The sequence below is a fragment of the Cygnus atratus genome, chromosome 1 (genome assembly GCF_013377495.2).
Source record: "Cygnus atratus isolate AKBS03 ecotype Queensland, Australia chromosome 1, CAtr_DNAZoo_HiC_assembly, whole genome shotgun sequence".
Lineage (NCBI taxonomy): Eukaryota > Metazoa > Chordata > Aves > Anseriformes > Anatidae > Cygnus > Cygnus atratus.
In genome coordinates, this window is record NC_066362.1 from 45,035,968 (window position 1) to 45,049,100 (window position 13,133).

The window sequence follows — 13,133 nt, forward strand, 5'->3', positions numbered from 1 at the left end:
GTTTTCACAAAATCTTTTTAAGTTTTACAAAAAAAAGCCACAGTGAGAAAGGGGAAGGGGTACATCAGTCTCAAACTTCTGCTCTGAATCTACCTGCCAACCCTCAAGCATCGCATGCTAGAAGCTCACTGAACTTCCATGCTGTAATTAATGGTAGGAAAGTAGATCCAAAAAAATGTGTTATACTATCCTAGCACATATATAAGAAAATGTAAAAGCATTACCACCTTGAGTGTTCTGCCGTCTACCACCACATTATTGACGCACTGTATGGCTCTGAGAGCATCTTCTGACCGGATGTAGGTTACATATGCGCTGGCACTTGGACCCTAGAAAGAAAACATGCCAATTTTTTTTTTCCAGACAGACATGAGCATTAAGTTGCTTTTATACTAGCTCACTTCAGAAATTGATACATTCAAGGCCAGACATTTCTGAAAGTAGACTAAAACAGTTCATGAGAATTTAGATTTGATGTATGAAGGAAATGAAGGAAAAGAAATGCATCAAAATATCCCTTAAGGTTCAGAAAATACTTAATGGTGTTTTGTCCATGAAATGCAAAATAGTGAAAAAATGCCATGTTTCTGCTGCTTTGAAGATTCTCATCCTGTCTCCTGATTTTCAATCTTTCTACTTACTCTGCATCTTCCAATTGAACTTCGAAACTGTTTGGACAATGCCTCAGCTAGTACAGTAATTTTGCTTTTGCAATAATATGTATTTTCTTTTTACTACTTTATTTTACTACTTTAATCTACTGCTTAAACAAAAAATAGTTCCCTGGATTCACAGGACAAACACGTATTTTCTCTGTAGGAATAGAAGTCACAAGAGCCGCTACAGTCTTACCTGTGAGCCTGCATATGATGTGCTGTTATTAATGACAACTTTATGTATTTTACCAAACTTCCCAAAATATTCTGGTCGTTTCAAAACCTACAGAAAGAAAAGGAAGAAAGTTAAAGAGGTATATTGGAAAGTTAACTGCACTTCATATGGGACTGTACTTTCTCTGCTTACTTAATGAAACCCACATCTTTTCTACAAATGGGAAGACAAACGGATGTAGATTTCTTTTCCAGTGAGAAACACAGTTACTTATAATACAAAGTGCATTGCCACTGCAGTAAAGAACTTAAATGAAGGATATGCTATGTTGTGTTTTATTTTTGTTATTTGAACTACCTAAACTCTGTTCTGGCAATATATATCCAATTCAACATGAAACATTCCTGCATGCACCTATTTTATAATTTGAGGAAAAATCCAGAATCACATGAATTCCAATTTTAAAATAACCACCTTAAACTTGCATTCAGATATATTAACTGCCAGAATAAAAACAGCTGAATCCTGACTCACTTGCTCCACACCAAGAGAAGGAGAGTAAATTAATTAACCTGAGTCTAATCTTTCAAAAAACTTAAGGCTAAGTATAGGAAGAAATATGACACTTCACAGGGGGCAAGAAAAAGTGTTGCAGAAACAACACTACACTGAAATGTGACTGAATATCACACACCAGAAGGAAAAAAAAATCCTGTCCTGCCTTTCACTGCATCAGTAAAGTAATAACTATTTGGGGATCCTATGCAAAGCAGAAACATCTTCAGCATACTAAGTAACTTTGTTGAATAATAGTTACCTGTGTGCCAATGGAATTGGCAATATCTGAGAGGCTGCTACCAAAAGCCTTTCTTTTTCTTTCCCTGTGATGGGAAGAAGTGACTACTCAGACTGAGCCTATGTAAGCTGAGAGGAAGAAAGGACAATTTGTTTCCCCAACTACATCTTCAGATTTATACTATAATACAGCTAAACTGTACTGATCCAAGAACTTCACCTAACCGCCTTTGCTCCCTTCTTCAGGGAGCATCAACATCTTCAAGATCAGGCAGTATTAATCATGTTGCAAAAGTCCTGTAGAAGTACAGGGCACACTGTACTTTCAACTAGAAACTCTCACTGGTCTCATCTGACTGTTCTTCAGCTGATTTACACTGCTCCTGAAAGGCTCAATGCCACCTTTGGGCACCATTCCAGAGGAGACTGGCAGTCCTAAGGAGAAGGATTTCTTCAAGTGTTTTACAGATCGCACACCTGATAACCTGTCACAATTTTCAAAAGAGTGTGTCAACAGAAGTGGATCCACCTGTACATTCCATTACAATCCACAGACCTATTTTCAGAAACATTAAATAGCAGCCAGTCTCCCCTTCCAAATCATGTTTATTTGTACATGAGGTTTTTTTGCCTGCTTAAGTGGAAAACAAGTTGAAAATACTGAAGCCTTTTTTTTTTTTTTTTGATCTATCCCATCTCTCTCTTTCAGGCTAGGTTTCTCTGAAATCAAGCTATCTGGGTATTACATACAGTGTTCAGTAAGTACCCGTTATCCTTTGACATATCAGTGAAAATACTGACCACCACATAATCTAATACAACCCTCCCACCTATTATGCAAAAAAGACAATGTGGAACTACCTGAGGTTAAAAAAAGAGTTGTGTATATTATTTCCTCTTAGAAATCCACTCTCTAGTCAAAGAAACTTAATGCATTTTTTAGTAAAAAATTGCAAGCAACTGTCAACATTGGCCTGGCTTTGTGCTATTGCATTTAACTTGCTGCTATATTCTTGTCAAAACTGTAGTGTTTTAGGTTGTATCAGTTTAACTGATTTTTCTCTTTGCTTCCTATCCTATTTCTTTTCACTAAAAACAGTGTTTTACATTTGTTCTTTTCCAGCCTACCAAAACGTGGCCCATTCTCAGCAAGTCCTCAGAAACAGTCACTTATATCTGAGGTTTCTCCAGACAGTTTAGTCCAATCAGGCGAATTTAACTTGGCACAGCACTTTTGAAGACATCTATTTATCTTGTAGTACATTCCTTCCACATTCTAATTCAAGGTACTCTTACTCATTAGCACTAATTCCATTAGCCATCTGCAGCTGACTGATGATGGAAGTGAAGAAAGCATTATTAAAAATGCTGTTTTTTAAGCCAGTTAAAAACAGTTTTCCCCAAATGAAAAACTTCTTTTTGATGATACAGAGTAGTAAGCCTTTCCTGGGTCCTTCTCTTACTAATTTTTTCTTCAAGTGACATTACTCTTGTGCTCCTTCCTAGGTATACTTCAGCTGTTGACTTTTTTCTTCTGTCCTTACAGATCTGTGCTACACATATATTTGTTCTTTATAATCTGAACTGGCTCCAATTTTAGAATAGGCAGTGCATAGCACAGCTGCATAGTTTAGAATAAGCAGTGCATGACACAGCTACATAGTGCCAGCAGATCTAGCACAGGAAAGTGAGTAACTAAAAGTGTTAAACTCGTTTTAAGCTCAACATCAAGCTTTTTAATGAATAAAAAGAACAATTTCCTTAAAAATAAAGCATCCATACTCTCAAAAACAAAGACAATTATTTTGGAGTAGGAAGCTCAGTAGTTGCCTTAAGAAAAAGGCATCAGTATCATGGGAATTTTGAAAGCTGTTTTATTTAGTACCCACTACAGACAGACAAGGGTAGGCACAAAGATGTTCCAGTGGTTTCCTGACAGTAAGTTAAAAGCAAGATCTACAAGTGTGAAGTGCTCACCTCTGGATCTGCTAGGCGTTGAGATAACCCTACCACGAAGACAAGGTTCTTTTGTACAACCCGTACACTGGCCAAATGTTTGCGATTCTCTGATATCTTTTGTTTCCTCTCATTTTGTTTCTGTTTCTTTTCGTTTTTTATCCTTTGCAGCTCTTCCTGGGAGAGTGGTTTGTACACTGCTGGATCTTCTGGGTATGGCTAGATATAACAAATATAATTAAGAACAACACATATAACAAACATTTGAAAATCATTAATCCAGACATTTTAACATATGAATATATTTCTCCTGTTACACCGTTCTAATTGTTATGGCCAGCCATAACGTAAAAGTAGCACACTGAGACCTTTAGAGAGTAGGGAACATCTTGCAAATTTTCACAGAATTCTCCAATTTATGGGTATAATACTGACATAAGCAAGAACTGCATTCTAACTGAGCTGCCTATTCAGTCTAGTAACACCAGAAGCAACTGCAACACGACAGCCAACGCATCCTGTTAAGATTTCGCTAACATGGCATAGTAAGTAGGGTGAGAGAGTGCCCTGCATATTTGCATTATGTCTGATACTGATTTGAATACTTAAATGTATTAACAAACATGAATACTAGGAGATTAGAAATCTAAACAAAATTGTGCTTTCAGTGAATGAGGTTTACAGTAACACCATTACATGCCTCAGTCTTTACATGGTTAACTTCTCCTAGCAAAGAGAGGTTTCAGCACAGCTAACTGCATACTGATTTAATAGTGTTCTTGCCATGCTTGTGTGTCAGTTTGAAACTTGAGGTTGTCTTCCCTGCACAAAGGTGCATTTTAACCTCTAAATTATCTACATATAACTCTACAGACACATCTACAGATAACTCCTCAAACAGACAACGCTAGATTTTGATCTCAAAAGTAACTAACAGAAAGATAAATCTCCGTTGCACAGAAAGACTGCTTTATTTGTGCAGGTTACGTGCCTATTGGTATAAAGGCACTATTTTAGCCCCATCTTGCAGGCTACAGTGAAATGTTTTCTGTCCCACATTGCTTCTCAAAGCACTTCCATATTCCTTATCCATCTCATGTTTTTTAGACTGAAAAGTTAAATTTCATATTTCACGTACACAGCAATGCTAAGCACAGAAAAAGGTATATAAAAAAACACATTTTTCCTAAGCATTGAAGATGAATTAAAAACAAGAATACAGGATATATGCACTAAAGTAAAGATTTGAGGTAAAGAACTTAAGCTCACCAATATGTTGAACCAAGTTCACTGCCTGTACTACCATAACAAAAGGTTTCAATGTCCAACAAAAATGTACTTAAATTTCCTGACTGTCCTCTGTTAACAGTAGAATAACAAATTAAACGTCATACTAAGCAACCTGAGAAAACCTACAGCAGATAAAAATAAGGGTTAGTTTAAAAGCATGTATTCCCCATACTTGTGTGATGCTACTGAAAGAGCCACTGAGTAGTTCTTAGACCTGATGGTCTGAGTACATCTCCAAACAAAACAAGATCCATTTTACGGTTTAAGCAGTTTAGTCCAGCATCATTACGCTATACTTGAGACATCTGAAAATACAGTGGTCAACTTCAGCAGACAGTATCAAGGTTAAGCACTAAGTTCCTTGGAACCTGCTTTTAGTATCACAAAGCAATTTAAACTTGTAAGATACCTACTATTAGCCAAAGGTACACACTGAAGACCTTGGCATGAAAACACACTTAAGGACTCACATTACCCTTTCAGAACAAGTTAAGACTATACTGTTCCTCAGAAAGTTATGTCATGCACAAGTAATACTCAATACTTCATACAGATTTCACTTAATGAACATTTAACAATAATGTGAAGAACAAGGATCCACGTTAGTAAGGTCATTTGAGATGAGCTATAGCTGATGATTATCTTGAGCTTCAACACATGTATACAAGAAGGTATTCAGAGACAGGGTTAATTCCACATTGCTTGACAAAGAGAGCTAATTCAGTTATGATGGTCAAGTTGAGCTCAGGTAAGAATGGGAAGAAAATAAATGCACCAGTACAAGGTATATATAGCTCCAAAAATAAAATAGCTTGCCCTACACCAAGCGATGTGGTATGATCCCTACAAACCAGCCTTTCACAGATTGAATTTCTTCTCCAGATTTCATCCTATGCAAGGCAAGGCATTCAAGTGTGTTGCTCTCTGATACTATGAAAGAAATGAAAAATTCATGGTCTTCAGGAGGTTCAGTAAGGCCCCCTGAAGACCCGAGAAAACTACAGCAAGCAGTGCCAAAGTTGATCAGCTTCTTTCTTGCCAAGAACAACTACATTAAAAGTATATTATCAAATGAGAAGCATGTTCCTCCTCTGTACAGCAATTTGCTACTAGAAGTCCTGAACAGAAGTCTGCAATCATGCTGGATAACTCGAGCATAAGCCTGAGCAGAATATTTACTTGTCCATAGTAAAAACACTGCTTCCTATTTGTACAGAAGAGCATGAGAACTACCAGGAGGCACTAAACAGCAGTAACTTCAAGAATCAGGGAACAAAAACATCTTCTCAGCAGGTAGTGCAAGACCACCTGATTGAGGATTTTAATTTTTTTATTTGCTACCATGGATAACGCTACTTGTTTTAGCGACAGAATAATCAAAAGTTCTCACTAGATACTGTAGTGCTGTATTATACAGAAAGTGTTTCATATGTATGCTTATCACTTCCATGACATATTTAATGCTTCTAAGGAATATGGGTAGTTGGGCATCATGACTTTCAGGACCTGTAAATGAATCTATGCACCTCTGAGTCCCAAGACTGAATCAGAACCCAGTTCTAAGATGTGATAAAAGACACTCCTACCTATACATAACGTGTAGCATGATGAGAGATAAGTGATATTGTACATTTAAGGAGGGAAGCAAATATACATAGAATGATCTTCTCAAATGCTGTTGGTGCTAAGAAAATTTGAGTCTTAAAAATCCCATTCAAAATAAGGACAGGAAAAATCCTGTTTCAAATAAGGACGAAGCCATTCTACAAATAGAATAGGTCAATAAATGGACTCCATCCTCAGAGAGGCTGCTTCCCACAAGTTCATGTACTCAGGTGACAGTTCAACTATGGACAGAACATAAGCGTCAAAGGATAGCGGAAAATGACTGTGAAAGCCAAGCAAGGTGGATTGACTATCCATGTACCTCGAAGTATCATTTCACTTGCTGTTTACTCTGTCCAACTCTACAAAACAAGGAGAAGATCACAGATCTTGCAACAGCAGAAGTGGCCATGCCATTAGGCATGACTTTTCTTTAAAAAACACACCTTGGCCAAGCATGAATCTAATTCTGTTTTGCATGGTGTAGAACAGGGGGTTAGCTGTTCCCAATGGCCAAGAGGCATAAGGTGATACTTTACTGTGACTGATTCCTTAGCTGGTAGAGGATTTGAGATCCAAGCAAAGTAGCTACATCAAACGTTATCAGCATTTATATATCTTCAGATACAAGACACTAAGATATGTCAACATCACAGATTTGCTGTCTAAATTTAGCTGACGCCCTCCACTTCAGTTATACAAATCCTCTTCAGCAAAACCCATGGAAGCCACCTGAACAAGACTGCCAACACGGCAAGTGACTGGGCTTTGTTTACACTAACTGTGAGTTGCTGGTAGTCCTACAAGGAAAAGTTCAAATGTCTCTTCTGTAGTCTCATGTCTTTTATCAGAGATGGCCCTTGATGAATTCTTAGTCTTCCTGACTAAGCTTGTCTTGTAATTTAAGTTTTGTTTTCTTTCAGACTTTTTCCCCACATTTTCCCAATTGTTGAGAGCTGAGCTGGGATTTATCAAGCACTTTGCTTTTGTCATTCCCAGATGGGGTCACATTCCTTCCACACAATGGATGTACCAACATTTCCCAGTTGTTTCCTTGCTACCAAATAGGTTCTGAAATGAGAAATACAGAGAAAGTCAATAAGGTTTATGCATAGCATACAGTATACTTATTACAATAAAAATTAGCAATTTCTAAATACAAATTGTTGCACTAAACTATTCAGTTATGGCATTAAAAGCACAGAAGGAAACACCTGACATTTGACAACTGTGCTCCTACAGACAGGAGTAGGAGAAAGACACGAACACGCTTAAAACATTTTAGTTTCTTGGTCATAAGTTCACTACTTTATCTCCAATGCAATGTGGTAGGAGGAAAAAGGCTTACTAAGTCAAGGAAATGGAGAAGAATGACAAAGCCATGCTACAAGAACAGCAGAATATCAAATTATACTATTTGGTGAAGGGCAGAGCAATTAAGATTTAAGTGAAGGAGTTATGCATTTTTTGTTAGTGTTTGGGTTTTTTTTGAAGGCATCCCATTTGGGAGATTTAAAAATGTTAACAACTGACATTAAGGTCTGAGTGCTATGCTCTATTAAAGCCATATAGGTGACTAAAATAATAGACATTCATACAAAAATAGTACCTAGGCCACTGAATATTTTAAAGAAAAAATCACCACAAAAAAATCCCTGGCTTTACAACTGAAACCAGTGAGTCTGCTGACCTGTAAGCCTGCTTTTGGCTGCAGAAATCTCTTTTGAGAACAGCATATTTTCATTTTAATTTGACTAGTTAGTGACTATTTCACTCACAGTTAAGAAACCAATTGACTGGAAAGAACAGGAACACTTGCTTAGCATCTTACAATTGACTAGACCTACAATTCTGAAGGGGATCAGTAACTTGAGAACAGGTCGGTTCTGTTTAAGGAACCACCTTTTGTCATTAATGAAATAAGCAAAACCAATTTGTGAGTATTTCAAAAGCCACATAAAGCTTACAATGCCTTTAATATGTTCAGACTAACAAATACTAGTTACCATCCAACATTCAACTTCGAGTCACTCTACCCCCTCACTTTCACAATGCAAAGCAAATGTGTATCTACTACCATTACTAACAGGAGGAAATTCAGGACATGCTAACCCAACTGACTGCAGTCATGTGAACATATTCTGCACATGCATATCTTGAGCTATATATCAGTTCAAGTACGCAGAAATACTTCCTCCTTGGCAGAGAACAATGCAAGATAATACCTTTTCAGTTAGAAGCAAGTTAGAGATGCTCAGGAAAACAGCAGTACATACACAAGGCACAATCAAATGTACAGCACAGACAGCACTCAAGAGTATAGCCACTATTTTATTATGGACTTGTTTCAAAAATCTTCCCCGAATCTTTCAGCCAAAATCCCCAGGTAAGAAACTTCATTGCTCCTCTTCATCGACAAGCAACCAAACCATTGGAGACCTTTAATTGCACTCACCAACCTTGGCACCAAGAGCAGTTTTCTATTAAGTAATTGCGCATGACATACGCATATGCTTTAATATGAGGCCTTGCTTTCATATACGTATATTCACATTCCATTTTGCAGTAAGAATCCTGCACTAGTATATTTTTATAAACATTATAAACAAGATGTGCCTGTTGAGAGCATAGTACCTACTATAAACTTTCCTACAATAAACATATTTGCAAGAATTTTACTCCTTTGCTATTTTCTGCACTTCAGCATATTAAGTGATCACAGCTGATGCACACCATCGTTGACATGAATTAGAATGCTACTTAGATCTTTTCCCCAGAAACCTTACTACACACAGACAGGAAATATTTTAAACACACTACACTCAAAATCACATACCTGGTTCAGACGACACACCACACTTCAAAAGGTGGTTTCTTCAGACTTCTTCGATGCTGCCAGCAGTTGGGTAGCTCAAAATGGTTTATTCCAAGGATCTCAGTGGGGTCTTGGTACCACAATATCTTTGTGCCACAAAAAGGAGTTTACTCCTCAGCCTCCTCTACGTAGACCTTCTACAGTCCAGTGAAATAGCAGCAACTCTACTTAAGAACATCTTGCAATCCACAAATGAAGAAAGTATCAAGAACATAATCCTCGTCTACTGTGAAAGAAGTCTCCTTGCTCTCCTGGAATAGTTGGCGTGCTTCCTTCTGAAGGTAGTACTCATTGCAGCTTTTCTCCCAGAACTGTTTTTCTGATCAAATTGTATCCAACTCCGCAAAATATTTGCATATCCAATCACATGCCAAATTATTCCACAAGGTAGTTCAGCTGTGGCTGTATCCGTATGTCAAAGAATCCACAGATACCCAGAGGAAGTGAATACCGTGCTGATTCTGTGATTTTTCCAATATATTCCACAAACTTCCAATAATAAATGATCAGAGATGACTGAAACAGTTGTTGGCAAAGAGTAGCATAATAAATCCAGGTACATGAAGCAACTTACACAGACAAGGAAATTCCAGAAATCTCATGTTTGTACCAGCAGAGTAGACATTTGCTTGTACCATAAGAACTACTATAACAGCATGTGTCATCTACAGCAGGTATCATATGTGGAGACCAATTTGGCGATGACAGGTAGATCCTCCTTGTAGATTATACAGCTCAAATACTGCAGCAAATCTGTGCAATTTGTTAACAAACTTATGTTGCTGCAGGATAGCCGAGGCATCCAAACACAGGTTAGCAGCGAGAGCTCTAGTGTAGCCGAAGCTCAAAAGAACAGCAAGAAAATGACTGGAAGTGCTTATAGAAAGCTGTGGCAGTGAATGAAGATAGTGAACTCAAGTAAGATTACTCAGGGTCTGAGAAAGGAGCTGTAACATGAGACAGGAAGCCAAAGGCATAAACTGAGGATAGGATCACAATTAAATAAGAGGAGAAAGAGCAGACGTAAGTAGCTGCGATTAGACAAAGAGGAAGGCCAGGCAAGAAAGTTACAATCAAGGAGTATCGTTAGAATTAGAGAAGATATCAAGAAAGAATTTTATACTAAACATTGATGATAAGGAAGTAATAAGGCTAAGCAAAACACTAAGGAGGAAGAAAATAATTCAAAGGAAAAAGTGGCCAACTGCAGTACCAGCCACGTATCAATTAAGAGATAGGGAGAAATTAACTGTGACTCTCAACGTACTACCTTTAAGCATTTGGCAACAAGATCAGAATGCTAGACAATTAGACTTAGCCTAGATTTTGAGAAGCTTTAAAATTTATCACCATTGGATATATTTTCCAAAACGTTTACAAGTTTAGTGTCCAGAAAAATGGATTAAGAGCTCCAGTGCCACAAAACAAGCAGGTGATTTATAAGCTTGCCTCAGACAGCTCGGCTAGTTTAGCTGAACCTTGGGCCCTCAGCAAACCCCTGATGCTGGAATCCTCACTGTCCTTCCTGAAAAGACTCTGGCAATGCATGAGCACCCCAAATCACAGGACTTTTTACTTTTGGCAGTTCTCCCAGCATCAGCATGCCTTGGTTCTGATCCACAGCTTCCCCTATTAATCCAGTTCTGAATTTAACAAACCAAGACTAGCAGTTGCACAATGGCTTCGACACGTATGCAGACAGAATCTGAAAGATCCAACACCTCACCCTTGAGCTACGCCATTACTAGAAGAATGTTTCCCCGAAGGAAAAGGATGTCTTTGGTACCAACACAACGCAAGAGCCTTGTGATACGTGCAAGGCAAGCCGCTGTTCCAGGGTATTTACCTTTCTGCAAGCAGGACAAAGTCCATTCTCATCAGTGCGGATACGATGCCAACAGAAACGGCAGATTTGGTAGCCACAGGTGCAAGGGAAGAAGTTGATGTCATCAATCTCCAGAGGCTCCATGCAAAGGGGGCATTCCACAGGGTCTTCCTTAGCATCAGGGCTGCGAGACATCTTTATATGTTCGCAGAGCAGCAAAAGTTTATAATAACTTAATAGATAAAGAAGGTCAGCACTTGAAAGTCTGCAAGAAAAAAAAGAAGCAATTAGTACTTTTGACAACCTTTGTTTTGCACCTCTTAATATTTCCGTTCTCCACCACTTGCCTTCTCCCCACACAAGTTATCTACAAAAACACAAGCTACCTGCTAATAACTTGAGTCCGTCTTCCCACTTATGAGCCACACAAGTAATATGAAAGATGCTATTGGTGATGTGCCTCCCCTACCTGGATAGGCAAACGCTTTTTTGACTAGCCTGTGTTTCAAGCTGTACAGTCACAAGGAAATACTTGGAGTGTATGATGTATGCTTAAGTTCTGCCAGCTCCTTTTAGTGACTGCTTGCTTCAAGTCTTCTACAAATTCAACTCAGGACTTCAAGTTCAAGACCAATTTATTCCTCCACTCAGGGATTTGGAACAACATTTAGGTCATCCATTCAGACTTTTCAGTGGGGCTACAGAATTATTGAACAGAAACGATGAAAGCTTCTTACACAGAATGGTTCATTTCATTGTCCATCCCATTTTTTTTGGTACAGAGACCAAACCTTGAGATTAATTTTTAAATAGTGTTTGCCAAGGTTTATAAGGTATACAACTTTCTGTACGCATCAGACAACTTTTGTCAAGTCATTTATGCTTTTCATCAGCACCTAATTCACACCGAAGTCCAAATATATACACATGCTCAAAGAAAAGCCATCCTAGTTCTAACTAGGGAAGCAGACAGTACAATATTTCTGGATCAGAATTTTGAAAAAGAACCAAAATGCATGTTTTCTTCAAAATTCACTACTTAAGCTCATTTCTTAAGCTCAATCATTTGAGTATGCTTCCATTCGATTAGTTTAAGAATGAAGAACAAAGAGTTGCTGTCACACTCAAAAAGGACATAGTCCTCACTGAGATATTCAATCAGTTTTGTGTTTTTCCCCCCCCCTCTCGTGAACTAGAAGTGTGGATATTTGAAGTGGTATCTAGTCTCAGCAAGTCATCTTTACCTGCTGCAGGAAACACACGTGTATAAGGCACCTAATTTTATTACTTCACTTTAATTCTGTACTTCTTCTGGAGATAAAACCACACAACTAGAAACCCCCCTGAAAAGCATGACTGATATGCCAGTTACACCTACAGATACAGCCCTCCTTGCCCCAAGCATTGAGAAATACATGACCAGAATCAACAGCTGGCTGGTCATACTATCTTTAACACATGCGTACCTTTTTACAAATAGGCAAGCTCAAACTTCAAAAATCCAAAATTCTTTTTCAATTACACCTTCCCCCAAACAGACGTGTTTCCTCTGCGTATTCCTGAGCTTCCTGCACTAATGCTTTGCTCAGTCAGAATTTTACCAAGAAATTAGCAACAAGTGCCATGCTGAGCAAAGTACGAAGTTGTCAAGCACTACTCTCTAGCTCCCCCTTCTTGCATGCTATTATGCAACTGTATTTAGGATTTAACCACACACACAATCTGAAGTCTTCTCCACTTTCCCACTGAGTTTTCCATTTCATTACTTTCCAAAAACATTAGATCATGTACTATCCAATCTTCCCCCAGGCTTTTAGGAGCAAGTCCAGAGAAATTCTTACGTCCACCTACTGGAAGAATGACATTTACTCCCATCCTTGTAAATACAGGTTTTGAGACCAACCCCCTGGCTCACAGATTTCCATACACTGGAGTCTTAGCCTTACACATCTTTGG

The 13,133-nt window shown here is 38.2% G+C and overlaps 1 protein-coding gene across 7 annotated transcripts in view; it reads right to left on the minus strand.

Annotated features, from left to right (window-relative positions):
• The window catches only part of CNOT4 (CCR4-NOT transcription complex subunit 4), a 73,392-nt gene that overhangs the window by 29,454 nt on the left and 30,805 nt on the right, over nucleotides 1–13,133 (minus strand). For all 7 annotated transcript variants that reach the window (XM_035551710.2, XM_035551729.2, XM_035551720.2 and 4 more), the window contains exons 2-5: nucleotides 11,199–11,442; nucleotides 3,604–3,801; nucleotides 853–939; nucleotides 228–329 (exon numbers count right to left, since the gene is read on the minus strand). In XM_035551710.2, coding sequence (XP_035407603.1) covers nucleotides 228–329; nucleotides 853–939; nucleotides 3,604–3,801; nucleotides 11,199–11,372 — 561 coding nt within the window. In that variant the 5' untranslated portion in view covers nucleotides 11,373–11,442. The remainder of the gene's footprint in view (nucleotides 1–227; nucleotides 330–852; nucleotides 940–3,603; nucleotides 3,802–11,198; nucleotides 11,443–13,133) is intronic.